The following is a 27,978-nucleotide window of genomic DNA, read 5'->3' as shown; positions in this document are numbered from 1 at the left end:
TAAGTTAACGGTGGAACAAAGTGTACCACCACACCCATCTGCTGGCAAAAAAACCAAACCAAACCGAAGCAGGACGCCCCTGGTTCTCACCACGGTTTTTAATTCGGGGAATCGCACTGAACACACAGAAAGCCTGTGAGCACAGGAGCACAGAAACGGGAAGCTGCTGCACAGAATTCACCCAGACAACACGCACCTGCAGGTCTGCTGGGGGACGGTGGAGCGGACAGCCAGGGAGGGATGATTCTCACGACAGCACTGAGACCGCGCGCTGACCGGGCAGCTACTGCGCGCTCGTACTTGGCTGCGGCCGCCCCTGCTGCTGCTCCTTTGGCGTCTTCTTCCTCTTCTGTTTGGAGAGGCAGCTCAAGGCAGACTCCCCACTGCTCGGGGCAGACACGGGGAGGGGCAGCTTGCCAGACTGCGTGGGGTACTTGGTTTTCAGGTCCTCCTTGAACAAGGGCTGGGACAGCAGATGGCGCAGCTCCTTCTTCAGGATCTTCATCTGCTTCTGCCGCCGCCGCTCTTCCTGCTGGTCAGCTTTTCCGCCTGGAGACCCAATACAAAAAAGAGCACATTTACTGTTTATAGAATCATCTGGTTTCCCTCAACGGGTAATTCAAGCAACACTGTTTTAGGGGGCCAGCGCTGTGGCACAGTGGGTTGAAGCCTTGGCCTGCAGTGCCAGCATCCCATATGGGCGCCAGTTCAAGTCCTGGCTGCTCCACTTCTGATCCAGCTCTCTGCTATGGCCTGGGAAAGCAGTGGAAGATGGCCCAAGTCCTTGGGTCCCTGCACCCACATGGGAGACCTGGAAGAAGCTCCTGGCCTCTGGCTTCAGATCAGCACAGCTCTGGCCACTGCGGCCATCTGGGGAGTGAACCAGCAGATGGAAGACCTCTCTCTCTGTCTCTACCTTTCTCTGTAACTCTGTCTTTCAAATAAATAAAAAAAAGAAAAAGCCTGTTTTAGAACCACCGCAGGCAGGCAGCTTCAGTTCTCCGCAGAGGCCAGCAGTGGTCAGTCATCCAGGGGCAATACGGGCCCACTCTCCGTCATTCCTCACAGAAACCCTGGACGGCAGCAGCTTGTCATTTACAGACCAGGCACCTCAGGCTTGCCTAAGGCCAGAGAAATAGCTGTCAGACTGAGGTCAGAATCCAGGTTTCCCAACTGGCGGTCAGTTTTCTCCCTAGGAGACTCCCACATTTGCTGCCCACCGGGGGTGTGGTGACTCCCCAGCTACAGACCCCCCAGAAGACAACACCAGTCTTTCAGCCACACTCTCTTCCTGTACCTCACCGCCAGTCTGTGACTGCATGTGCAGAGGTGGGCCCAGCCAAAGGGCTCGACCTACGCCCATGCTGGCGCTACCAGGACTTGCCCGCTAGTGTGGCTCCCGGCTTCCACGCTGAGCCGAGAGCAGTGAAGTCTGCCTGAGTCTGGCAGCTGTGGTACTGAGACGCTAACACTAGAGCCAGGCTGCATACTCGGCAGGGTGGGAGAGGCGCTGGACCTCACTGGTGTTGCTGGGTCAGCCCTGAGGCCAGGACCTTCCCTAAGCAGGGGCCGTGCAAATCCACTGCCGAACCCTTAGCTTTTGAGCCTGGGACGCAGCAGGGGCTCGGGAAATGCCGGCAGTGAAGCTCCTGCCGGCACCGACCCCTTCACAGCTGTAGCTTTGAGCCTCTCGCTCCTTACAGAGTGCTAACGCCCGCGCCGTCCAGATGGACACTGCAGACAACTGGACGACAGCACGGAAGGCAGGTGCAGCGGTAACCATGACAACAAGTAACTCCAGCTGCACCAAGACTTCCTATACGCCAGGTACAGCTGAACCCACCTTCAGAGCCAGCCCATTAGCAGCATTTTACACATCAGGAGCTGAGCCTTCTCCGAGTCCTCCAGCCCAGGGCTTACCCTTATACATGTCTTCTTCCAGCTCGATCTCCAGGGCGGCTGCCGCCTGCTCGATCCAGGAGTTGTGCAGACAAGCCTGGAAGTTCCGATACTCCGCTTTCTCAATCTGGCGAGCTAGACGGATCCGCTCCTGGGAAGAAATGAAGTCCTCACCTCACACAGGGGTCAGCCTCCGTAAGCAGTCTCACTGAGCTGCTGCTAAAGCTCTTGAGGTCGACGGTCACCGAGACGCGCGTGGCAACTACTGAAATGCATTGATCTTGGCTCCTGCCGTCATCACACATGTGTGGGCACAAGCACACTCCCGAGAGCCAGCTCTCCCTTCAACACGGCCACCGGGCCTGACTCCAGCGACAGTGCCTACAGAGGCCGCAGCTGGCTGCCACCTCGGAGACTGACTGAACACCTCAACTCCCCCACGTGTGGGATTTGGGGTTTAGACCACAACAACAGGATGCCCCAAAGAAACAGACGAGATCTTATGACACAGGAAAAAGAACCATGGGAAGCCAGGCTAGCTCCTCACAGAAACTCTCTCTGACCTCCACCTTTCCATCTGCAACTCCACCAGCCCTGTGCACACAGCCCACACCCTGCCAGCCCTGTGCGTACAGCCAACACCGCACCAGACCTGCACCCAGCAGCCCCGCATGCACAGCCAACACCCTGCCAGCCCCGCGGGCACAGCCGACACCCCGCCAGCCCCGCGGGCACAGCCGACACCCCACCAGCCCCGTGGGCACAGCCGACACCCCACCAGCCCCGCAGGCACAGCCGACACCCCACCAGCCCCGCGGGCACAGCCGACACCCCGCCAGTCCCGCAGGCACAGCCGACACCCCGCCAGTACCAGACCCACAGGCACAGCCGACACCCCACCAGCCCCGCAGGCACAGCCGACACCCCACCAGCCCCACGGGCACAGCCGACACCCCGCCAGCCCCGCGGGCACAGCCGACACCCCGCCAGCCCCGCGGGCACAGCCGACACCCCACCAGTCCCGCGGGCACAGCCGACACCCCACCAGCCCCATGGGCACAGCCGACACCCCTTTCAAGCCAAAGGAGTCAACAGCCTCAAGTGTCCCAGGCTCCTCCTCCCCCAGTTCCAGGAATCAGATCCTTTATGCCCCTCCCGTTCTGTTGCAGCTTCAGAGCCTCACGGTATTCCCACAGGTCTTCCATCCCACAGCTCCCTCTGTACCTGAACCTCAGTACAGTCTGGCCTGCTCCTGGACACTGACTTGCTGGGGAGAGCCTAGCCTGCCCTGCTGTGGGCCCTGACACACTGTGGTCCACGGAGGCGGCATTCACTTGGAGACTGGCTGCAAGTGAGGATCTGCCGGCACCTGCTTCAGAGATGTGCCAACCCTTCAGCACGGATCTCAGTGACACACACACCTCACTGCCCACGGCCCTGATGAGAGGCCTTCAGCACGGGTCTTAGTGACACACACACCTCACTGCCCACGGCCCTGACGAGAGGCTTCAGCACGGATCTCAGTGACACACACCTCACTGCCCACGGCCCTGACGAGAGGCCTGGGCAGCTGTGCGCACCGCGCAGTCCAGTGGGGGGGGGGGGGTGGAAACGTCAGGGTCAGGCAGTGAGGAGACAGTCCGGGGAGGAAATGCCTCAGCTCTGGTCCCTCCTCCAGGGCTCAGCGTGTCCGGTCCCTTCTACGAATGCTCCACAGAGCTGCTGGCAGACCACCCTTGGCTCCAGGGTGGTGCTCTGGTTGTACTGCAGGGTACTGACATGGGCCCGTGAGCACCAGGTTCCGTGCAGCACAGGCCCCCCCGAGCCCTGGGGTTCACTTCTCCTTACCTTGACGGCATCCATGTACTTGGTCTGCACGGGGAACAGCGGGATGTCTTCGTCTTTCTTGAGGGTTTTGTAAATCTTCTTAAAGTTGATCACATCTTCAGGTCCTATCAGCAGCAGGCTGAGGCCCTCACTGGTGGCACGAGCGGTCCGTCCGCTGCGGTGGACATAGATCTCTGAGGTGCGAGGGACCTGCCAACGGAGGACCTGGGAGGTCAACCCTGCCCGCGGCACACTGGCCCTGGCCTCAGGGCCACATCCCCAACCGGCCCCTCTGCCCCCCCCGGCCAGGCAGGTGGGAACTGCCGCTGATTCCTGCATGTCCAGCCTTCCCCCTTTAGCCCTACACTCTGACTGTCCCCAGTTCAGCCATTCAGGTCCCTGTGCCCACGCAGTGGACCACGGCAGTCACTTCCTTGGGGTCTATCCTTCCCACTCATCCTGCCCCGCCCAAAGCCGCTGGTGTTATCGGAGTCTCGGCTTCGAGCACGATACTCCCCGTAGCTAAACCAATCCCACTGGCTCTCCATTCACTCTGAGTGACAGGCAATGGTAATCACAACCAGCATTTACGGAGTGACTACCTTGGGCCACACAGCTCTCGGCACTCTGCAGGTACAGATGCACCTATTCCTCACAATAGAAACATGAAATTGATTCTTTATAAGATTACCCACGTTTTATAGACTAGGAAACTAAAACAGAGAGGTTAAGAACTCCCCCAGGTTACCCAATGAAGTGGTGGTGCCAAGAAACAAACAAACAAAAAAACCAGTCCCGCTGCAGGGACCGTGCTGAGCCCTGAGCGACCCCTGCTGCCTGCCAATGTACGAAGGACACACAGGACTGAGACCTGTTTGCCACACCTCACATACAGGATAAAGGCGCAGCTCCTGAATCCGACACTTGGGGCCTCAGGGACCCGCCCCCCAACCTACACCCCGGCCTCTGTAGCTACTCCTCTCCCAATACAACCCTCTTCTCACCCTAAGCCGTCTGCCCCGAACACTGCCCATCCTAGACTCTTCCCTCCTTCCTACCACCTCGTGTCCAACTCCTCTCCCTCCTTAAATGCCAAGCACCTTCTGGAAAGCAGTTTCCAACCTCCCAAACCAGGAGTTCTCTCTGTCCCACCGCATCTTCTAACTTTCTAACACCTTCTCCGCTACATAACGGCTGTGATCCTCTACCCTCCTCCCTGGGACTTGGGACTTTCAGGAGCTGGGCCTGTATTTGGTTCACCTTGATTTCTCCCACAAAGGCTGACCCAGCCCCTTCTCTAAAAAACAGTAAAGATTTGCTAAACTGAAATCGGCACCCTTAAGGACCTACTGAGTACTTCCACTGGGGTAGGTACTTCAGCATCAGCTCAGTTTAATTCTCATGACAACATGGCTGGGTAAGCAGCAGTGTCACTTCCAGTTTAGAAACAATGACAACAACTGAAGTAACAAAGAAAACTAACAACTGAAAACGGTGTGTGTGTGTGCGTGCGTGTGTGACGATCAAAGAGCATGCTGCTATGAAGCCGCAGACCAAGGATTCCGACCCGGGCGGCCAGGCCTGGACCCGACACTGCCAGCCGCAACGCTGTGCTGGTATTTGTCAGGTAGATGGTACTCTCGCTGTTACTATCCACAGCAACATTAGTGCTTACTTCATGCCAGTGGCTCCCTAAACTCTGCATGTGTTACCTTCCTTTATCCTGGTAAGAACCCTAAGCAGGTACTACAATAACCGCAGGGGCCTTGGGCCCAACAATTCTTTCTCCTCCTCGCTTTAAGAGGCTGACGGATTCCCAGACGCCCCCACCTGGTAATGGATGACATGCTGCACTTTAGGAATGTCCAGACCCCGAGCTGCCACGTCTGTTGCCAAGAGAACACAGCTGTGGTGAAAAGAGAAAGCTCGTTAACAACTCTAACAGCTACCATAATCAAAGTCTCACCTCTGCTGAGCACTACAAACGCCACAATCCTTACCAGCGCTCTCAGTCTTCCCAACAATACTATCATCTGCCTTTCGTAGACAGAGATGAGCCTCCGAGATCAACTTCCCAAGATACTTACATGGCTGTTGGGTTGTGTAATCATGGATCCAACCAACTTTGCAATGACAGAGACCCCCTGTGGTGAACTGAATGAGGCCAAACACATTCTGGGCTGGTGACCTCCACCCGGGCACCCTCCCCTTCCTGCCCCGGTCAGCCCTGGTCAGCCCTGGTCAGCGGCAGAGGACCTCCTGGGCTTCCTCTCCGCCCCTCCCCCCAGCCTTTGTACTTGCTAATCCTTGGGCCTTGAAGCTCTTCTCTCATATTTCCACGTGACATCTTTCACTGCTTTCTTCAGCTCCCTGCTCAAATCTCCCCGGCAGATACCTCGCCAGCCACACTCGCCCCATCACAAGCCCCAGCAGCTACCCAGCTTACTTGGTAGCTCTCAACGCCACTTGCTATATTACAGACTTTGTGATACATTTCTTCTTCTACTAGAAACTAAGTTCTGTGAGAACAAGCACTTTGCATTACTCGCTGTTAGGTTAGCAACACCTAGACCACTCTCTAGTTCAGGATAAGCACCAGATAAAGGTATGTGACGCTCCTTAACACGCAGTCCAAGCAGACTAGGAAGCACTTGCAGTATGCCTTAAGATTTCACGATTCTTGGTCCTTCAGGGTCCTCCTCACCCTTATTTCCGACATAGGGATGGGGAATGTGATGCAAGTTAAAGTCTATAAGACATTTAACTATTATTCTAAGTCAAGGTCAGCAAATTTTTCTGTAAAGGGCCAGAGAGTTAATAGTTCTAGCTTTGTGGGCAATACAGTTGCTGTGGAAACCACTCAACTCTGCCATTTCAGCGGAAAAGTGGTGAGATGATACATTTATGGGTCTTGCCATATTCCAATAAAACTTTATAAACACCCTCTGCCCTGACAAGCACCCAGGTTGGGGAAATGCCTCAGCCCCCAGGCCTTCACCCTGGCTATCTGCAGCCTACCTGCTGAGCATCACCTGGTCCGGACGGACACAGACAGCACAGGCCCTGTGCTGGACAGCGCTCCCGGAGGCTCAGACCTGCCACTTCCAAGTAGAGAAACCCTGGCCACGCTGGTGAACTTTTGGGAACAGTGATAGTGGCAGTAGGAGGGCTGGTAGTTACTAGAGCTAACATCTCACAAGCACACACTACGTGCCTTACAGAGCTGCCATCAACTCTTCACATCCATGCATCCGTTAACCCTAACACTATGAGGTAGTATATACTACTATCCCGCTATGAGCAAACTCAAGCACACAGAAGTCAAACAACTTGACCAGCGAGGAAGCAGTGGGGTCAGGATTCGATCTCACGAAGCCCAGTTCCAGAGTGTGTGCCCTTATCTACAAATCTATTCTGGATGTTCGGGGAGCGGAGGAACGTGACGTTTCTGAAGTGCTGGCCTAGGTCGTAATGGACGAAGTGTCACCAACACCAGGCACAGTGCTACGAAAGCGTCAGGGACATCAGCAGCATCCAAATCTGCTAGACGCGGTGACCCTGCCGAACGCTACGGCTGCTCTCGCTGAGGCCCAGGCAGCGGTAAGTTCCCCACTCCCCGCGCGGCGGCTGGAGGCACTCACTCTTGCAGACGGGCGAACTGCTCCAGGTTTCTGAGCCGCTGCTTCTGGTGCATGCACGCGTGCAGCGTCAAAGGCATGATGTCCAGGACCTTGAGGAGCCCGGACAGCCGCTTGATGCAGGAGATGCTGTTGGCGAACACCAAGCTGCGGCCCGGATACTGCATCAGGAAGTAGTAGAGGTACAAGTCTTTCTCCTCGGTCTCACAGTGGATCTTGGTCTCCGTCAGGGTCTCCACCGTGGCCTCGCTCCTTGTGAGGTCGATGACCTTCGGCTTACCCCGCATGCCGACCTTCTGCACGAGGAGGTCAAGCTTGGCAGTTTTGTCCATTTTCTTGGTGTGTTTCTTATGAAGGAGTCGAGCGGGGAGCTGATGTACCAGGGTCAGTGTGGCAGAGAAAACAAGTGTCTGCCTCTGTGGGTTGTACTGGGAGTCACTGAGCATCTCCAGCAGCTGCGAGAGCTCAGCAAAGTGGCCTTTTTCTACCATCCGGTCAGCCTCATCCAGTACCAGGCACCTGCAGATCCAGACAGACCCACACACTGGTCAGCAGCAGGTAAGAGGAACTACGACCCATTCGACTCCCGCCCCAATCACACCCTCATAACCACACCCATGCAGATACCCTACTACCACCGCTAGGGCCTCAATGAATCAGCCCCATGCATATTTGGCTTTAAGGCCAGGGACTGAACGGTACTGCCCCACGGCACTACGTGACAGAAGAAATCGCACACATCATGAACCTGGGGTGGGTGGGCACCATCTCCCACCTGAGCTGCCGAAGGTTGCTCAAATGCGAGTGTCTTTCTTTGATCAGCTCCCACAGCCTGCCTGGCGTGGCGATCACTATCTCCGGACGGCGGTTCAGCATCCTCTGCTGTTTCTGCGTGGACATCCCACCGACCAAAATAGCAGTTTTAATTCCTATGGGATAGAAATCATAGGGACTCTCATTCAGTTTGGCAACTTATTTTCTTACACAGCTAATACAGGTAGCCCCAGATTAGCAGAGATGGTCACCAGCACAGATCCAGGTGCCAACGGGTGCTGTAAGAGCAGGTGTGGCCTGACCATTGATGCCACACCTACAGAGCATACCAAATATTCTGTAACCAGGGCCCGGACAACTTCTCCAACTTCACTTCTTCCTACTCTCTGCCCTCTGAGCCCAGGCACACTTATGCCCAAAGCCCAGGGCAAACAGAGCGGTGGCAGACAACAACACTGGAGGACATCACCAGCAGCTGCGACATGCCTCTGCTGCCCACCCCCCCCCCCCACCCCCCGTTAATCTGAAGCTCCTCTACTGCCTCCGCAGGTGGAAGACTTCCCCCGGCACCCAGCGCAGGGATGAACAGCAGGATCAGGTAAAGTGCCCAGCTAAGCGCCTCGCACACACTTTATAATTCCCACTGTGCAGCCCTCCCTGAAAGGAATTCCCAGGGAGAATTAAGACTTGTTCTTAAGAGTCACTAGTGGGACCAGCGCTGTGGTGTAGTGGGTAAGGCGCCTGCGGCGCCGGCATCCCATATGGGCACCGGTTCTAGTCCCGGCTGCTCCTGTTCCAGTCCAGCTCTCTGCTATGGCCTGGGAAAGCAGTACAAGATGGCCCAAGGCCTTGGGCAGCTGTACCTGCATGGGAGACCTGGAGGAGGCTCCTGATCAGCACAGCTCTGGCTGTTTGGCCAATTGGGGGGTGAACCAATGATGGAAGACCCCCCCCCCCGCCCCCACCTCTCCTTCTTTTTGTGTAACTCTTTCAAATAAATAAATTTAAAAAGTCACTAGTAAACATTACTGCCTGTGGGCCAGACGGTCTCGGTCACAACCACTATCTCTACTCAACTTGGCCTTTGCAATACAAAAGCAGCCACAGGCAGTGTGTACCCAGATGGGTGCCCTGAGCAGCCACCGTATCCAACAGACTAATGAACTTCCATGAGTCTAAAATGGCACCAGCAACGAGAACTGAGACACCGCCACTTGGTTCTCCGTACGCTTGCTGCTCAGGCACACGAGAAACATCTTCCTCGGAGGGCGGGAGCCACCGCTTCATCGTCACCACGAGCATTCAGGCGCCAGGCAGGACGCATTCACCGGGTGAAGGCAAACCTCACCTGTAAACCTGGCCACGGCGTCGATGTGCTGCTTGACCTGAACGGCCAGCTCGCGGGTGGGCGTCAGAACCAGGCCAAGCAGGGGGCGCGCTGGAGGGGCCTCCCAGGCAGTAGCTCCGCCCTCCGACTCTTGCTCGGCCTTTCCACTTGGCTCTTCATCGAGCCCTTCCTCTTCATCCTCACTCTGTGTGCAGATGGGTTTCTCCTGGGCCAGGGAGGAAGGCCCTTCACCAGCATCGCCCTCGCCGCAGAGGGGCAGGGCCTGGGCTGAGGCGGTGGACCCAGCCTCACCGGGAGGCACTTCTTCACTCTCGATTCCAGTCCCGCCAGGTGACACGCCAGACTCGGCTGCCGACTTGCTTGGTGAGCCAGTCTCGGTTCCAGCCTTGGTCCTGCTCTCCCCGGGTGGCATTCCAGCGTTCCCCAAGACAGGGGTGGGCTTTCCCTTCTGCCACTGCAGCACTGTGTGAATCATGGGGATGGCAAAGGCAAGAGTTTTCCCACTTCCTGTAAAACAACAAAACACAGTGTCGATCAACAGATGCACGGCGCTTCTGTCTGAAATTCTCTTCTGCACAGAATAAGGGACCCTGAAATATAAGCACCATCTCTACCAACCCAAAGCTCCTCCACTTTGCCCAAGTTCTCCTACAACAATGTAACCAGGGATGGCACCGTGGCTCACTAGGCTAATCCTCCACCTTGCGGCGCCGGCACACTGGGTTCTAGTCCTGGTCGGGGCACCAGATTCTGTCCCAGTTGCCCTTCTTCCAGGCCAGCTCTCTGCTGTGGCCCGGGAGTGCAGTGGAGGATGGCCCAAGTGCTTGGGCCCTGCACCCCATGGGAGACCAGGAGAAGCACCTGGCTCCTGCGCAGCGCGCCAGCCGCAGCGGCCATTGGAAGGTGAACCAACGGCAAAGGAAGACCTTTCTCTCTGTCTCTATCTCTGTCTACTCTGCCTGTCAAAAACAACAACAACAACAATGTAACCAGAAGGAAGCTGTAATTAGCACCTGTAGGAAAAGTCTGAGAGACTGGCACTGATATCCGATGTCACCAGTGATTAACTATCAATTTCCAAGTGAGGAGCTGGCGCTGTGGCATAGCAGGCTAAGCCACTGCCTGTTATGACAGCATCCCATATGGGTTTGTGTGCCAGTTGTTCCACTTTAGACCCTTCTCCCTGCTAATGGCCTGGGAAAAGTGATGGAAGATGGCTCAAGTGCTTGGGCCCTTGCCACCCATGTGGGAAACGCACATCAAGCTCCTTTTTCCAGCTTGGCTCAGCTCTGGTGGCCGTGGCCACCTGGGTTGTGAAGCAGCAGACAGAAGACCTCTCTCTTCCAAATAAAATAAATAAATCTTAAAAAAAAATTCTGAATTTCTGGGGCTGGCGCTGTGGTCCAGGCAGGTTAAGCCCATTCCAAGTGGGTGCTGGTTAGAGTCCCAGTTGCTCCCTCTCCAATCCAGCTTCCTGCTACTTTGCCTAGGAAAGCAGCAGGTCCCAGCCACCCACATGAGAGTCCAGGAAGAAGAGCCTGGCTCCTGGCTTCAGCCGGACCCAGCCCTGATGGAGTGAACCAGAGGATGGACAATAACTCTCTGCCTCCCTCTCCCTTTCCTTCTCTCTTTCTTTAACTCTGCCTTTCAAATAAATAAATAAACAGATATTTTTAAAAAATTTCTAAACGATGAAATCAAAAAGACAAAGGGAAAGTCTTGTGTTTTCTTGCTATGAAGGAACACACTGAGGGGTGGGAGACGAAAATCTGTAACACTTTCCCAAGATCTTTCTTCAATGAGGACTAAGGGAATATAAGGAAATTCTCTGTCTTTCAGAAAATTTAAATATGTGTGAATATTTTCAAATAAGACTGTGAACGTGTACAGTTACTTCTTAACTTATGATGGGGTTATGACCTAATAAACCTATTTTTTTTTTAATTTGACAGGTAGAGTTAGACAGTGAGAGAGAGAGACAGAGAGAAAGGCCTTCCTTCCGTTGGTTCAACCCCCAAATGGCCACTACAGCCAGCACTGCGCCGATCTGAAGCCAGGAGCCAGGTGCTCCCTGCGGGTCTCCCATGCGGGCACAGGTGCCCAAGCACTTGGGCCATCCTCCACTGCCTTCCTGGGCCACAGAAGAGAGCTGGCCTGGAAGAGGAGCAACTGGGACTAGAACCCAGCGCCCATTAAGGATGCCGGAGCCAAAGGCGGAGGATTAACCAAGTGAGCCACGGAGCCGGCCCCCCCTAATAAACCTGTTGTAAACTCCCAATATCCTAAGTCCAAGACACATTTAATGCAGCTATCAACATGGCGGCTGGGCACACAGCCCGCTCACCCTGTGCCGGCATGGCCGCCTGGCTGCTGTGGCTTGCTACTGCTGCCCACCACACTGCTGGCAAGGGAACAGATTCAAGTTCAAAGCCTGAAGGATGGTTTCTACTCACTGTGCACCACTTCCACACCATCACAAAGCTGAAGAATAACAGGCCGACCATACTAAGTCAGGAACTGTCTGCAGCACCTTATCCGGCTGGACAAACCACAAAACCAGGCACCCCAGGCAGAGAATTTAAATTAGGTCCAAAGCAATAATGTCCAGGCAGAAGACAATACAAGTCCTCTGGAGGAAGAAATCTTTATCACAGGCCTCAAAGAACCTGCGGCCTACACGGGAAACTGGAATTGAGTTCCCACTTCCTGGCTCCAGAACCGACCCCAGCTCTGACCACTGCAAGCATTTGGGGAGTGAACTCACAAATGAGATCTCTCCCTCTGTCTCTTAAAAGAGAGATAAGTTGGGGCCGGCTCTGCGGTGTAGTGGGTAAAGCCACCACCTGCACTGCAGGCATCCTTTATAGGCGCAGGTTCAAGTCCCAGCTGCTCCACTTCCCATCCAACTCTCTGCTATAGGAATGCAGCAAAGGATGGTGCAACTGCTTGGACTCCCGCTGCCCATGTGGGAGACCTGGAGGAATCTCCTGGCTCCTGGCTTTGGATCAGTCCAGCTCCAGCCATTGTGGCCATTTGGGAAATGAACCAGCAGACGGAAGACCTCTCTCTCTGTCTCTCTCCTCCCCCACCCCCCACTTAACTCTGCCTTTTAAATAAATATATCCTTAAAAAAAGAGAGATAAATTTATTTTAGTGCAAACATGTTTTTAAACCCAAAGCAACCACTAAAGAGACCTAAGAATATAGTTAATGAGGGAAAAAGGGGAATAAAATAGCACAAGATGATTATGCCTTATCTGAAATGCTTGGGACCACATGTGTTTTGATTTCAGATTTTGGAATATTTGCATATACATAATGAGATAACTTGAGGGTGTGGCCCAAGTATCAACAAAAAACTCATTCATATGTTTCACACATTATCACACAGGCTGGGGTAACTTTGTGCAGTATGCTTCGTGCCTCTGCATTTTGATGGCGACCCTTCACGAGGTCAGAGGTGGACTGCTCCATCTGTGTCATCAGGTCAGCGCTCAAAAAATTTCGCACTTTGGAGCATCGTAAATTTAAGGTTTTTATGTCAGGAATGCTCAGCCTGTGTCTGTGAATATCTATATTTGGTGTCTGCTCCAAGTTCCTGGCAGAGCTCTTGAAATTCCTGTAACTCTCTGAGGGATAGGGGTAACAGGATTATCTGTTACACAAGGTAACTTACTCCTGGGTTCCTGATACCAGATTTTGTAAGAGGCTTTTGTAAGTATCTTTTTGTATGTTAATTAGATGATAGCTGGCTTGGGTCCCTATGTTGGTTGCCAAAGCAACTAACCAGCCTAACTAACTAGAGGGTTGGACTTTTATTCCAGCCTCCTTCCTAACCTCCAGGGAGGAAAGAAATGCTGGACCCCATCACCAATGACCAAAGATCCAATCAGCGTCAATCACGCCCACACGATGGAAACTCCACAAAAGGCCTAAACAGGTTGGTGAACACATCGAGGGTGGCACACCCAGAGAGGACACAAAAACCCCACACCCTGCCTCCCCTCCCCCAGCATCTTGCCTATGCATCTCTTCCATCTGACTGTTCCTAAGCTACATTGTTGACAGTAAACCAGTTAACATATCAAAGTTCTATACACCATCATAACAAATTACTATTTCTTAAAAGATTTCTTGAAAGTCTGAGATATTGAGAGACAGAATACAGAGACATGGAGAGATCTTCCATCTGCTGGCTGCCTCACTCCCCAGAGGGCTGCACTGCTAGGGATGGGCCAGACCAAACCCAGAAGCCAAGAGTTTCATCTGGGTCCTCCACCTGGGTGGCAGGGGCCCAAACACTTTGGACATCTTCTGCTGCTTTTCCCAGGGAATTAACAGGGAGCTGGACTGAAGCAGAGCAGTGGGATATGAACCAGTGCCCATGTGAGATGCTGTCATAGCAAGCAGCAGCTTTGCCTGCTGGTCCTATCGTAACAAATGATTGAACCAGAGGAGGGTGACATTTATTTACACTAAGACAAAGTACAGAGGCCCAGCACTTAAGATTAGCACCTGAGGTTGGGGGTGGGGGGTGGGGCAGTGTTGTGGGACTAAGCCTGAAACCTGTGGGGAATGCCATTAACTCCAAAGACTCTAAGAATTGCAGACACCCGACTGGCGTACCTGGAGTGGAGAACTGGTTGTTGGTGTGGGAAAAACCTACACATCTTATGTCAGACAGACATAAGTAGGTAGGAATAGATCGTCACAGCACCTCCCCCCCCCCCCCCCACACACACACTCAATCCTAAAGAAGATAAAAGAAAAAGGGGACAGATTTAAATCCAAGCACCATCAACAATCACATAAAATGTAAACGACGTTGATAATTCAGTTAAAGGGCAGGTGTTTGGAGCGCTGGTTATGGCACGGCTTGGGGAGCTTACATCCTACACCAAGGGTGCTTGGTTTGAGTCGTGACTCTGCTTCCGATTCTGGCTTCCTGCTAATGTGCACCTGGGGAGGCAGCAGGGGATGGGCTTAAGATTTGGGTCTCTACCACCCACATCGAGAATCCAGACTGAGGTCCAGGCTCCTGGCTTCGGCTTGGCCTAGCTCCAACTGTTGCAGGCATTTGCAAGAGTACATCAGCAGATGTTAAGATAACTCTCTCTCCCTCTGCCTTTAAATAAGACAAAAATGGATTAAAAGAGAAAGAGAGAGATGATCAGATAACACAGCAAAACTTAGATGCTGCCTACAAAAACCTTGCATTAAATACATAGACTATTTGTAAATAAGCCAAAAAGGAAACATATGGAAAAAGACATGCCATGTTAATAATCAAAATAAAGCGTAAGTACCTAAATTAACAGTGGATAGAGTACATTTTAGAAGAACATTCCCAAGGAGAAAGATGGCCACTTAATAATGAAAAGGAGCTAATTAATTTAGGATATACTAGTACTCCACATTTTAATGTATAAAAAAAAAATGCACAGAAACTAATAGACTTTTGCAAGTAGAAAACTATCACTTGAGGAAAAATACAAGGGTACATGAAGAAGTTCATGTAAAATGGAATTTTAAATTTATTTTGCTGCTAAAAATAACAAAAAAACAAAAGAATTCCAAGCATATGAGTAAATAATACAAATATCCCTAATATATTTTAAAAACTAAATTTGTAGTTAAAAACCTCCCTACAAAACAAAGTATAAGCCCTGATTTGCTCTACCAAATATTTAAGGAAGGAAAAAAGCCCAATGCTACACAAAGACCTTTCAGGGCCGGCGCTGTGGCGTGGGAGTTAAGTCACTGCCTGTGACGCTGGCTTCCCTATGGGCACCAGTTCAAGTTCAGGCAGCTCTGCATCCGACCCAGCTCCCTGCTAAGAGCCTGGGAAAAGCCGCGGAAGACGGCCCACGTGCTTGGGAGATCGGGAGGAAGCTCCTGACCTCCATCTAGCTCAGCTCCTGCCAATGCAGCCATCTGGGGAGTGAACCCTCTTTGTAACTCTTTCAAATAAATAAATAAATCTTAAAAAACAAAAAAAGGATCTAGCCATTCCAAATCTAGGTATTCACCCAACAGAAATCACCACATGTATCTATACAAAGACTGGTATAAAATAACATTTCTATTAGCAATTTTATAGCTAAAAACTAGAAAAACCCAATGTCCATCAATAAATGGATAAACACATTGTACTACACCCATAATTAGACTTCTACTCATCAACAAAAAGGAACCACACAGTATTGCTATATGCAATAACATGACAATCTCAAACTACACCGATGCATGTGAAGTCCCAGTCTATTACATAAAATCCTAGAAACACAAACCAAGTGATAGAAAATCTACCCGTGCTTTTCTAGGGAGGACAGGAGGACGTTTTAGGGACGGAAGGGTTACACAGGAGCCCCAGCTATCTTTGGGAGAACCAGCTATGTTCCTTAGCACACGAGCGTGACTGGTCTAGTTCCCAAACGCATGCTCCCAAGACTTCTGAATCCTTGTCCGGCAGATTCACAGGCTCCGGGGGGAAATCCTGACAGGAGCCGTGGCATGAACGCAGCTGCCAGGCTCTGGTACCAGCGGCTCACAGACCCTGCCTCTCCCACCACGGACTTGCTTCCAGGGCTCTGCTTGTTGTACCTGAGCGAGTATGAACAAAGGAGCTCCATACATTGATAAAATTTGATGGTCCTTTATTTGCCGGCGGTGGAGAGTGGGCTCATGCCCTAAAGAATTCTCGACCCTGAAGCCTGAAGCAACAGGGTTTATAAAGGCAAAAACCACAAAATCGGGAGGGGAATTCATGGTTGCTAGGAACAGGGGGGAATACATGGTTACCGGGGTCAAGCCGACCTAAAACCTATGGGAAACTAGTATCAATTATAATCTTGACAATACCAGTTACAATCTTATAATCCTGACATTAATCCAGGTATTGGTTTTAATTATATGTAGGACATAGACAAACTACATTTTTATCATTAACCCAGGTGCAACCTTTCTACTTTCAAGCTTGAACAATTATGCTAGGGGGTTTCTATGCTCTGCCAAGTGTGATGTAGTGGACTGCTATTGTTCTACGGTTTTAGATCATAGTTTCACACCAGAGTCGGGGGGGGGGGGGGGGGGCGGGCCTTTCCCAGAATGGAGTCTTCAGTGCTCCAAAATGGAGTTCCTACTGTCAAGCTGCTACTTCATGCTCATGGAGGCAGGGCACACGACCCTAGGGTCCAGGCACCACCGCAGTCAGCTCGGTACCACTGGGGCAGCTGTGTATCCTCTGCGAGGCGCGTTTCCCCTCTGATAGACAGGAGTACCGGTGGCTGCCCCAGAGTACTGAGAACTGACTTCACCCACGGGCAGCACTTCCTAGGTACAGGGCACACTGCAAAGGCTCAGTCGATGTTCTAAGTAAGCTCTTACTGTTCTCTCCACTCCCCTTTCCTGGCGCTCCCTCACTCTTCCACCGACAGGACTCTCACCCGGGACCTCATCCCAAGCTTCCGGACCACTCTCCCAATCCCAAGGTTCCAAGCGTCTACATGGTCCTGTACTGCACAATACAGCAGCCACTAACAACAAGCAGCTGTACCACCTAGAACACAGTAACCCTACACTGACATGTGCAAGTGTAAAACACACACCAGATTTTGAAAATTTAGAACTATCTCAATAGTCTCAAATGAGTTACATATTGAGATGATCATACTGAAAGGATTAACTTTCTATAATTGGTTAAATTAATTTTCACCTGTGGTTTTTTTTTTAACATGGCACTTAGGTAATTTAAAATCGCATGTGGTTCATGTGTATTTCTATCAGATACTGTTGGGTCTAGCTGCACTAACAGACCCAGGTGGCACAAGTTCCTAACCCCAGCCAGGAGTCCAGCCTACCCAGCAAGTCAACACATCTCTGCTCCCAAAAGTCTCGGCTCAAGGAGTGAGGGAACTTTAAACACAGCCTGGGTCTAAGTCTCCTCACACCTGGATCTAGCAACAAAATTCCCCCAGTGGCCACACTCAAATCCTTCCAATGACAAGAGCCTCACCAACTCCCAAAGCAGCCCTTGAAGAATCAGTTTGAAGATGGCGTTGTAGCACAGCAGGTAAAGCCAAAGCATCCCATATGGGCGCAGGTTCAAGTCCCAGCTTCTCCACTTTCAATCCAGCTCCTTGCTAATGGCTGGGAAAAGCAGTGGAAGATGTCCCAAGTGCTTAGGCCCCTGCCACCCACGTGAGAGACCTGGAAGAAGCCCCTGGCTTTGGCCTAGTCCAGTCCCAGACATTATGGCCATTTGGGGAGTGAACCAGTGCATGGAAGATGCCTCTCTATCTCTCCCCGCTCTCTCTCTCTGTAACTCTTTCTAATAAATAAATAAATCTTTAAAAAAAAAAAAAATTAGGGCCAGCGCTGTGAAGCAGTGGGTTAAGTCTCCACCTGTAGTGCTAGCATCCCATACGGGTTCCGGTTCATGTCCCGGCTGCTCCTCTTCCAATCTACAATGACCTGGGAAAGCCGCAGAGGATGGCCCAGGTGCTTGAGCCCCTGCGCCTGTGTGGGAGACATAGAGGAAACTCCTGGCTCCTGGCTTCGGATCGGCTCAGCTCTGGCCATTGCGGCCATTTGGGCAGTGAACTAGCGGATGGAAGCCCTTTTTTTCTGTCTCTTCCTCTCTGTCTGTAACTCTACCTCTCAAATAAATAAAATTGAAAAAAAAAAAAAATCAGTTCTTCCGTTCGACCATCAGCCTCCCAGAGGGCTCACCTCAGCCCTGCTTTACCCCTGCTGAGCTATCGAAAGAGCCCAACAGGAAAACCGGCCACCTGCAGACCGGTTACAAGGTTCCCTGTAAACTGCAGTTCCTGCGGCATCTACCCCTGCAAGACGTGGACACTGCTGTTACTCCCGCGTTATGATGGGGCCTACAGCACTCACAGAGATAAAGTCACCCGGCTAAGGCACCAATCAGGAGGTCAGATTTCAACACAGAGCTCACTCTGAAAAATGTTTATTCATTCTGATTTGAAAGGCAGAGCGAGAGAGACAGGCACTTTCATCACCATTTTTCTGCCAAATGCCCACAACAGGTTGGGCCAGACTGAAGCCAGCAGCCAGGAATTCTATCCGGGTCTCCTATGAGGGGGGCAGGCACTCAAAGGCACCATCACGTGGCCCCTCCCACCAATTCTTCTGTGGTTATGTTCTCAACACCCCTACCTCTGTGATCACCCAGCCTATTGGCAGCTATGGGCTCACTCCAGAAGCAATCCTACGCTGGCCAGAGCCGCTCTTACCTGTCTCAGCAGCCCCGAGGATGTCAAGTTTGTCACGGATGGCAGGCGCCAAGGTCAGCGCTTGAATGGGGGTGGGCGCAGAGAAGCCCAGGAAGCTGAGCGCTCGGAGAACTGGCTTGGGCACAAACAGGTCCTTCCAGGCCGACACGTCTGCCTTCTGGTCATGGACTTCAGGCAGCCATGTCTTCGCTTTTCTGGGCACCTTAGGGAGAGTGCTCTGGGAAGCCTCCAATTTTTTGTTCCCTTTCTTTTTCTTCTTTTTTGGAACAGTGTGGGGAAGGCTCCCTGAGGCCATCTCCCCTACCTCTGGGTCAGGGCAAACGGCACCATCTGCCTGGGACTCGGGCTCAGCATCTTTGACATCGGCCTCGCTCTGAGGACTGGTTCCCTCAGTCACGACATCTCTACTCTTCTTCAACTTGATCTTCTTCTTTGGGGAGCTAGACTCGCCTTCCTCCTCTTCTGAGACGGCCCGCACCTTTCTCTTCTTGGGCTCCTCCTTTGCGAAGAGACTGGTGGGATTCTTGGCAGGCGAGACCAACCGGTAATCTGTCAGTTCCTCAAAGCACACCAAGTCAGCCATCTGTCCGTCCGCAAACATATTGGGGTCAATCTTCACCTGCTTCCACTTCCCCACCACTTTGATCCCCTTTGTCTGAAATCTGCCATAGCTTGATGACTTTGGTCTCGACTTCTTCAACTTCATGGTTCCTGGAAAAAAAGAGAGAGAGAAATGTTCTATTAGGCTGATGACTGGAAAATACAAGATCCTGAGGCAACAGGTGCTTTTTAAGAAACCCATCAAGTATCTGAAAAGAACGGAGGCCCCAACAGCGCTGTCACATAGATGCTCCCAGATGAAGAAATCCAAGCGGGGAGACACCGATGGGCCGGGCAGCAAGGCCAGGAGGGAGGGGCGCGAAATGGAACCTGAGTGAGCCAGAACCGGTCTGGATCCCAGAAACACGCGTACTGGGCATGATGCTGGCTGTGCTTACTCCGCTCTGACCTGGGTTCTCCTCTGTAAGGGGGGGGGGGGGGGGGGGGAGGCTCACTAACACCTAAATTGTATGCAGATAATAGCCGAGGGTGGTTTTATTGGGGGGGGGGGGGTGAGGGCGACCTCTATTAAACAAGCACTGAGCTCTGCTCCCTTCCCAAGCTGTGTCCCGCAAAGCTGTCCCCCAAAGGGCTTAAACCCAGCCGGGCCATCTCTCACGCTGCCAGCCCGGGGCCGCACGATCCACGCCCCCCCTTTCCGGTTCGGTCCCCAAAGCCAGCAGGTTCTGTGGGAGTCGCACGGGTCCAGCTCCGGATCGGCGGCGGACGGGGGGGGGGGGGGGGGGGAGGGAGAGGAGGGGGAGGAGAGGGAGGAGGGGGAGGGGGAGGAGGAGGAGGGTGCGCGCCTCCCGGGCTCCTCGCGCCGCCGCGAAAAGGTGACGCACGCCAAAAACGGCGCCGCGCGCCCGCCTTCCCCGCCGCGACCACCGGCGGCGGGCAGGGCCCTCCGGCATCCACACGTCTGGACCCCCCAGACGCATCCGCACTCTCCCGTCCTCTCGGGCGCCGGGCTCGGCCGCCGCGCTCCCTGGACCCGGGCAGCATGGCGGTCTGGAGAGGCCGCGACGGGAGCCCGGGTCCCGCCCTCAGCCCCTCTCCGGAGCCCGCCCCAGGCCTGCCCAGGTGCGGGGCTCACCGTGTGGAGACAACAGCGTCGCTCACCACTCTCGGAGGCAGCGCCCGCCGTGCCCGGTCCCCTCAGCGGCGGCGTAGACCGCAGTTCCGGGGCGGGGCCTGCACGCGCGTACACGTGAGCGGCGCGGCAGGAAGTCCTGCCCCCGTGCCAAATGCTGCTGTCTGATTGGCTACCGGCGGGCCGCCGCAGTGCAGTGCGGAAGTGTGCGGAGGCGGGTGATCTCCGCTTCTCCGCGCGGTGCTGCTCCTGCGCTTGGGGTCCGGGAGGCCCCGCCGAGTCCCGTGTGCTGCACCGAAGCTGCTTGCGCCAGCTCACCCTCTGAAAGCCAAGGTTTCTTGTGTCCTCGGTCCGCGGCTCGGCCTTGCACGCGTGTTCCCCACCCAGCCGGCGGGTGCGTGGGAGGCGCCATTTCCCCCGGCTGTGTTGCACCTGCCTGTTGCGCACTGCAGGTTAAGCCGCGTCTGCCGACTCCGGAGCCCTCGCCTTAATAGCTACACTGAACTGGCCGGTTTCACAGATGTGGTGTCACAGGGCCCGCAGGCTCTGCTGACCTTGGATTGCCCGAGGACGGCGGCGGGGGGCTGTCCAAGCACCCTGGCCCCCGCCTCTCCCGTGGCACCACCGCGGGACAGAGCTGGCCTTATTTCCTGGGGAGACTTGACATTATATCCCGCAGAACGGGAGGCGGCGCAGACCCCGGGCCTGGCCGGTGGGTGCCTGGAGGGGTCCGAGGAAGGCGGGGCGCGCTCGGCTTGTGGCCCCTCTCCAGGTCGGTGGTACTCCCGGCAAAGGTGCGAAGATGCAGAGTCTTGCTAACAGGGCTGACCCCTGGGAAAAGAGACCCCAACAGAGGAGAATCTGAGAGTAAGGCCCTCAGGTGGGAGTCGGGGGCGGCGTCTTGTAGGGAACTGGGGAAACCGTCAGCCTTAGGGTTCTCCAGACACGCGGCCGGCAGGAAGTGTGTGTGCTACATGCGGGTGTTTCAGAATCAGGGTAGTGAGAACTAGGTCCTGCCCTCCTCAAAATCCTAATCTTAAAATAGCTATTTTCTTTTTTTAAAGTGTTTATGGAAAGGCAGAGCAATAGAGACAAGAGGCAGAGAGCGACCTTCCATCTGCTGGTTTATTCCCCAAATGGCCACAATGGCCGGGAGCCTGGAACTCTGTCCAGGCCTCCCGCATGCATGGCCGGGACCCAAGCAGTTGGGCCATCTTCCTCTGCTCTCCCTGGCACTTCATCAGGGCGTTGGGTGGGCGGCAGAGCAGCCAGGACTTGAACAGGCACTCTGATATCAATGACAACACTGCAGACAGCAGCTCAACCCGCTGCACCTCAACACCAACCCCCAAATAGCTATTTTTCTAAAGAAATGAAGATACACAATAATTTCATTTTATACCAGAGTTGTTGTTTTTCAGGAGAAAAAAATTAGCAAAGATCAGAAGAGGAGGTGGGCTGATCCAAAGCCAGGAACCAGAGGCTTCTTCCAGGTCTCCCACTTGGGTGCAGGGGCCCAAGCACCTGGCCCTTCTTCCATGGCTGTCCCAGGCCTTTAGCAGAGAGCTGGATCGGAAGAGGAGCAGAGTGAGTCCTAGCTACCAAGGGACGCCTCATAGTCCTCGGTGACCAGTGGCTAGGAAGTGTGGGCTTCAACGTGTGGGTGTGGTTTCCAGAAAGAGAGGAAAGGGGGCGTGGAGTACGCATCAGTCACTCCTGGAAGGAAAGTGACCCAGCTCGCCAGGGGCTGCGGTCAGATCTGAACCGTGTGTCACTGTGAGCGGGCACACAGCCCTGTCCCTGGGGCACCGCCACGGGACCGGCCTCAAGGGGGCGGTGCCGAAAGGGCAGACAAGTGAAGAGACACAGTGGGAAGGGAGAGCTCCTTAGAGAAACTCCGAGAAGCCGACTTGGGGCAGTGCGTGGGAAGTAGGAAGGGGAGAGTGTGGGGACCCCTCCTGCCTGCAGCGTATACCCCGCCCCCAAGATGTGGAAGAAGGGGCCCCGTGCTGCTAAAGCAACATCCATCATTCACGGATCCCGCTCGGACCAGCCCCCGGGTGCTTTCCTGGTCCCTGGTGGCCCCGGCTCCTCTGAGTGCCGCGGTGCTAGATAAGCTGCCCGGGACACTTGGCACTCGATCCAGCTCGAGCCGGGGAACCTGGGCTTCTCAGGGGCTTCTTGCCTTTCTGTCTCTCGCCCCCCTTTGCCGCACACCCTCGGTTAATGTTAGCTGTGTGCCTTGAGCAGGTGACTCCGTCTTGAGTCTGCTTCCTCTTCCGTAATATGAGGGTAACGGCTGTGGCACCGAGGGAGACCTCGTGAGGATTAAACGCCACAATGCGTGTTTAGGGTTTGCTGCTGTGCCTGGCCAACAGTGAGCCAGATCAACCAGCTCCTGTCACTGTCACCACACACTTCCTTCTAAGCTTTCTCTTACGTTTTATACAGCATATGTATCGAAAAATGCCAAACGGGAAAAACGTGTGTCAGTGAAATACTCCAGTGTTCAGCAGTTGTGTTAAGGTAGCAAACCTGAGGGTAATTTTTTCTCTTCTCAATATTTCAATTTTAATGTAATTAGGGTTTTACTTAATTCATGTAGTTTATTGGGATAGAAGTAATGTATGAACATCTGGTTTTTTTTTAAGATTTATTTATTTATTTGAGAGGCAGAGTTAGCGACAGAGAGAAAGAGAGTGAGAGAGAGAGGTCTTCCATCCGCTGGTTCACTCCCCAGTTGGCTGCAACAGCCGGAGCTCTGCCGATCTGAAGCCAGGAGCCAGGAGCTTCTTCCAGGTCTCCCACGTGGGTGCAGGGGCCCAGGGACTTGGGCCATCTTCCATTGCTTTCCCAGGCCGTAGCAGGGAGCTGGATGGGAGCAGCTGGGACTAGAACTGGTGCCCATATGGGATGCCAGCACTGCAGGCAGCAGCTTTACCCACGATGCCACAACGCTGGCCCCACAACTCTACTTCTTTATGATGGATTTCATGAAGTAAAATTCCTTAGTCAAAAGTGATGAGCTTGCCGGCGCCGTGGCTTAGCAGGCTAATCCTCCGCCTTGTGGCGACGGCACACCGGGTTCTAGTCCCGGTTGGGGCGCCGGATTCTATCCTGGTTGCCTCTCTTCCAGGCCAGCTCTCTGCTGTGGCCCGGGAGTGCAGTGGAGGATGGCCCAAGTGCTTGGGCCCTGCACCCGCATGGGAGACCAGGAGAAGCACCTGGCTCCTGGCTTCGGATCAGCGTGATGCGCCGGCCGCAGCGGCCATTGGAGGGTGAACCAATGGCAAAAAGGAAGACCTTTCTCTTTGTCTCTCTCTCTCTCACTATCCACTCTGTCAAAAAAAAAAAAAAAAAAAGTGATGAACTCTTTCTACATGTTGCCAAATCACTGACCGAAAGGAGGCGTCTGAGCACAGCCCGCCCAGCAGGAGTGAGGCGTCACCTCTCCTGGCCGCTCGCGAAGCCCCTGGGGCGGAAAACCAGGCTGTGCACACTCAGCTCTGGTGTGTCCCCCGCTGTGAACTAGAACCAGGTTCTAGTCCCGGTTGGGGCACTGGATTCTGTCCCCGGTTGCTCCTCTTCCAGTCCGGCTCTCTGCTGTGGCCTGGGAAGGCAGTAGAAGATGGCCCAAGTCCTTGGCCCCTGCACCCGCATGGGAGACCTGGAAGAAGCTCCTGGCTCCTGGCTTCAGATTGGCCTAGCTCCAGTGGTTGCAGCCATTTGGGGAGTGAACCAGCAGATGGAAAATTCTCTCTCTGCCTCTGCCTCTATGTAACTCTGCCTTTCAAATAAATAACTTTAAAAAAGAAAAAAAATTCCTCCTGGGCTTATGCCAGCATAATAAAGACTACTTCCTGTTAAAAGGCCTCCATGTCTTGTCTCGGTACAGGAATCCTGCTACAACACCAGCTCTGGGGGCCACCCAGGGCCACGTTGCTTCAGAGGGTACCAGGCTCTGGAGCAGGAAGACCGTGAAGAGGCCAGACTGGTCATGTTTAGAAAGCATCTTCATTTTATGACCATTGTTCTGTGTGTGTATTTTGTCTCTCACCACCGTATATAGTTGGCAGTGCTAAATACTTTTTTTATTTATTTTTTTGACAGGCAGAGTGGATAGAGAGACAGAGAGAAAGGTCTTCCTTTTTGCCATTGGTTCACCCTCCAATGGCCGCTGCGGCCGGCACATCGTGCTGATCCGAAGCCAGGAGCCAGGCGCTTCTCCCGGTCTCCCATGCAGGTGCAGGGCCCAAGCACTTGGGCCATCCTCCACTGCCTTCCCGGGCCATAGCAGAGAGCTGGCCTGGAAGAGGGGCAACCAGGATAGAATCCGGCGCCCCAACCAGGACTAGAACCCGGTGTGCCGTCGCCGCAAGGCGGAGGATTAGCCTGTTAAGCCACAGCACCGGCCAGTGCTAAATACTTTTTTGAGATGCCTAGTTTTCCTAGATGTTCTGAAGGGTCTGATAAATGTTAAAAGTACCAGTAAAAGGGCCGGTGCTGTGGCACACTAGGTTAATCCTCCGCCTGCGGCGCCAGCATCCCAAATGGGCACCAGTTCTAATCCCGGCTGCTCTTCCAGTCCAGCTCTCTGCTGTGGCCCTGGGATAGCGGTAGAAGATGGCCCAGGTGCTTGGGACCCTGCACCCACATGGGAGACCTGGAAGAAGCTCCTGGCTCCTGGCTTCAGATCGGCACAGTTCTGGCCATTGCGGCCATTTGGAGAGTGAACCAACAGAAGGAAGACCTTTCTCTCTGTCTCTCTCACTGTCTGTAACTCGGCCTGTCAAATGAATAAAAAATCTTTTTAAAAAAGTACTAGTAAAATAACATTTTGTAAGTAAGCTTTTTGTTAAAATTCATACAAATTGTTTTTTGGGGGGTGGTTCGTGTTCTGTGTCTGCACTGGTTTGGGGGAGGAGGAGGAGGAGGAAGGACAAAGGCAAGCGCCCAGGCCAGTTGCTTCAAGTGAGGCGAGACTGGCCATTGTCCCCGTGGGTGTGCATTTTGTTCTACTTTGCTGTGTACAGGGTTCCACAAAGGACGCAGCGGCTGGGCCTTCTGGACAGTAAACAGTCTGTGTGTGACAAAATCAGGGTCTAGCTGCTTTTGTAATTTTGGGTTAGGATTCCAAGGAAAGATTGTCCCGTGTTAGCCCACTGGGTTGGTGGAGAGGGGAGGGGTTCTAGGCCAGAATGTTCACATTTCAAAGACACTCGGGAATTTTAACTGTTGTTGCCGACTGCTGTGTATCTAGTGGGTGTATTGCGTCTACTTGAAACATCCTGTCTAATCTAGATGTTTGGAAGTGCCTGAAGCAGTGAGATCACCTTGTAAATATCTTGCTTTTTTGGTAAAACTCATAGGAAATACGTCTTTGGGGGACGGAGTTGATGGCCAGCTCTGCAAGCAACGCAGAACGGCCTGAGCTCGGGCCGTGGTGCGAGGGCTGGAGCTGTCAAAGGTGATACGCTGGCGTGTTCCTACCTGGGCGTTTCCGACCATGGTTCTGTGCGTTTTGTGCATTTGTAGGTGGTGTATGTAACGGACGAATGAGTCCGACTTGGAACATCTAGTTTCTCGATGCTAAAGAGGTTGCCAGCGTGTGCCAGAGGAGTACGGTCAGCACATTTCGCACACTTGGTTTTGAAATTTATAGGAAAGCTTGTTCTGTGTAAAAGACGTGGGTCAGCGCTCTGTAAGCATTGAGTATGCCTGTACTTGTGCACTGGACGGAAGGCAGAGAAGGGCGTGAGGATACAACGGGTCAAGACCAAAACGGTCCTATTTAGAGGACACCTCAGGTCATAACCGTTTTTCCCTGTGTGCAATTTTACTTAACAAGGGGAAGTGTGCTTACTGGACAAGTTCTTATACAAGAGCACTTCCAAAAGTTCATGGAAAAGGGAATCATAAGTTTATTTTGGTACAAGAAAATTGAAACCCTTGTAGTTCTTGTAATATGTATTTTCCATTAACTTTTTGAAGACCCTTATATGAAGTGTCTAGCCTGTGTAGCTATTTAGGAGTGCTTGGTGTATGTGCAAGTAGAAGCAGTAGAATACCATTTATGTAAACAGCTTTTGAAAAATGATAGGACGGGGCCTGCGCTGTGGTGCAGTGGGTTAAGCCACAGTGTGCGGCTCTGGCATCCCCTGTGGGTGCTGATTCAGGTCCCAGTGCTCCACTTCCAATCCAGCTCCCCACTAGTACAACTGGGAAAGCAGCAGAGGATGGTCCAAGTGCTTGGGCCCTGCATCCACATGGGAGACCCTGGCCCCTGGCTATAACAGGGTGGCTTGAAGTTTAAAATTTTCCCACAGGACATAGCCTGCCCGGTGGTTATAGGTTATCTTGCTTGGTTGCTCCAGAGCAAGAACTGTTCTTTTGGGAGAAACAAGCTATAGATCTCGGTCTGCTCATCCGGCTGTAACTGGCATATTTCTGGCTTCTGGACTTCTGCTTGCTTGGTAACAGCCAAGGCCACCAAAATGTGGTTTCTGCCTCTAACCCCCCTCCCCCCCTGCAATGCAACTCGGGGCTGTCTTCTCTGGACTTCTCTGTGGGAGGGCAGTCACCAGCTGGCTAACAGACTCCTCGTGTGACCTCAGGAGTCTCGCTGTGGTTTCAATCTGTGCGCCCCACAACACTGACTTCAGTCTGGCAGGTGGAAGATTCCCTCTCTGTCTCTCTGTCCTTTCAAATAAATACATCTTTTTTTTAAGATTTGTTTAATTTAGTTATTTGAAAGAGTTACATAGAGAGAGAAGGAGAGGAGGAGGAGGAGGAGGAGGAGAGAGAGAGAGAGAGAGAGAGAGAGAGAGAGAGAGGTCAGTCTTCCATCCTCTGGTTCAATCGAGAGAGAGAGAGAGAGAGAAATTGGTCGGTCTTCCATCCTCTGGTTCACTCCCCAGTTGGCTGTAATGGTTGGAGCTCTGCTGATTGTGCCAAGGGCCAAGAGCTTCTTCCAGATCTCCCACATGGGTGCAGGGGCCCAAGGACCTGGGCCATCTTCTACTGCTTTCCCAGGCCATAGCAGAGAGCTGGATCAAAAGTGGAGCAGCTGGGACTCAAACTGGCACCCATATGGGATACCGACACTGCAGGTGGCAGCTTTACACTATGCCACAGCGCAGGCCCCAAAAATCTTTTTTTTTAAATAGTAGGAGATATTATATTTGGAAGTGGAGCTGTTAAGCCACTTTTGTGAACAGTGTGCTGTGTGTGTGCTTGTGTGTTGGGTTGAAGGAGGGAATAGTTGGGACAGCGTCGTGTTGGTGTGCGCTGGAGACTGAGCGCACCGTGGCCCTGTGTGCTGCCTGCGTTTCAGTTAACGTGGCTGTGCATGCACAGGACAGTGGCGTGCTAGAGAGAGGTAGCCAATGTTTGACAAAATAGAGCGAGTAAACTAACACATTCGAAATGGTTTGTGTTAAATTCATAGAAGGGCCGTCTTCTAGAAGGGAAATTGCAACATCGCGTAGCAGTGACAATTGTGCCCACATCTGCCTGTAGGTGGTGCCGGAGAGAAGGAGT

General features: G+C 53.2%; 1 protein-coding gene across 2 annotated transcripts; it reads right to left on the bottom strand.

Annotated features, from left to right (window-relative positions):
- Positions 1 to 73: 73 nt before the first annotated feature.
- Positions 74 to 20,529, bottom strand: DDX24 (DEAD-box helicase 24). 2 transcript variants are annotated; one of them, XM_062181293.1, is made up of 9 exons: positions 20,443 to 20,529; positions 18,747 to 19,457; positions 9,487 to 9,993; positions 8,140 to 8,293; positions 7,368 to 7,883; positions 5,557 to 5,632; positions 3,748 to 3,936; positions 1,921 to 2,050; positions 74 to 549 (listed from the first exon to the last, which is right to left on the bottom strand). In XM_062181293.1, the coding sequence occupies exons 2-9, from the start codon at positions 19,450 to 19,452 to the stop codon at positions 284 to 286; spliced, it is 2,544 nt and encodes an 847-aa protein (XP_062037277.1). In that variant the 5' UTR covers positions 19,453 to 19,457; positions 20,443 to 20,529; the 3' UTR covers positions 74 to 283. The 2 variants fall into 2 exon arrangements, with proteins under 2 accessions (XP_062037277.1, XP_062037278.1); XM_062181294.1 differs by lacking the exon at positions 74 to 549 and adding an exon at positions 567 to 1,121.
- Positions 20,530 to 27,978: the final 7,449 nt, after the last annotated feature.

Source organism: Lepus europaeus, chromosome 22 (assembly GCF_033115175.1).
Source record: "Lepus europaeus isolate LE1 chromosome 22, mLepTim1.pri, whole genome shotgun sequence".
NCBI lineage: Eukaryota > Metazoa > Chordata > Mammalia > Lagomorpha > Leporidae > Lepus > Lepus europaeus.
Note: the sequence above shows the minus strand (reverse complement) of the source record. Positions and strands in the feature narration are given on the sequence as shown.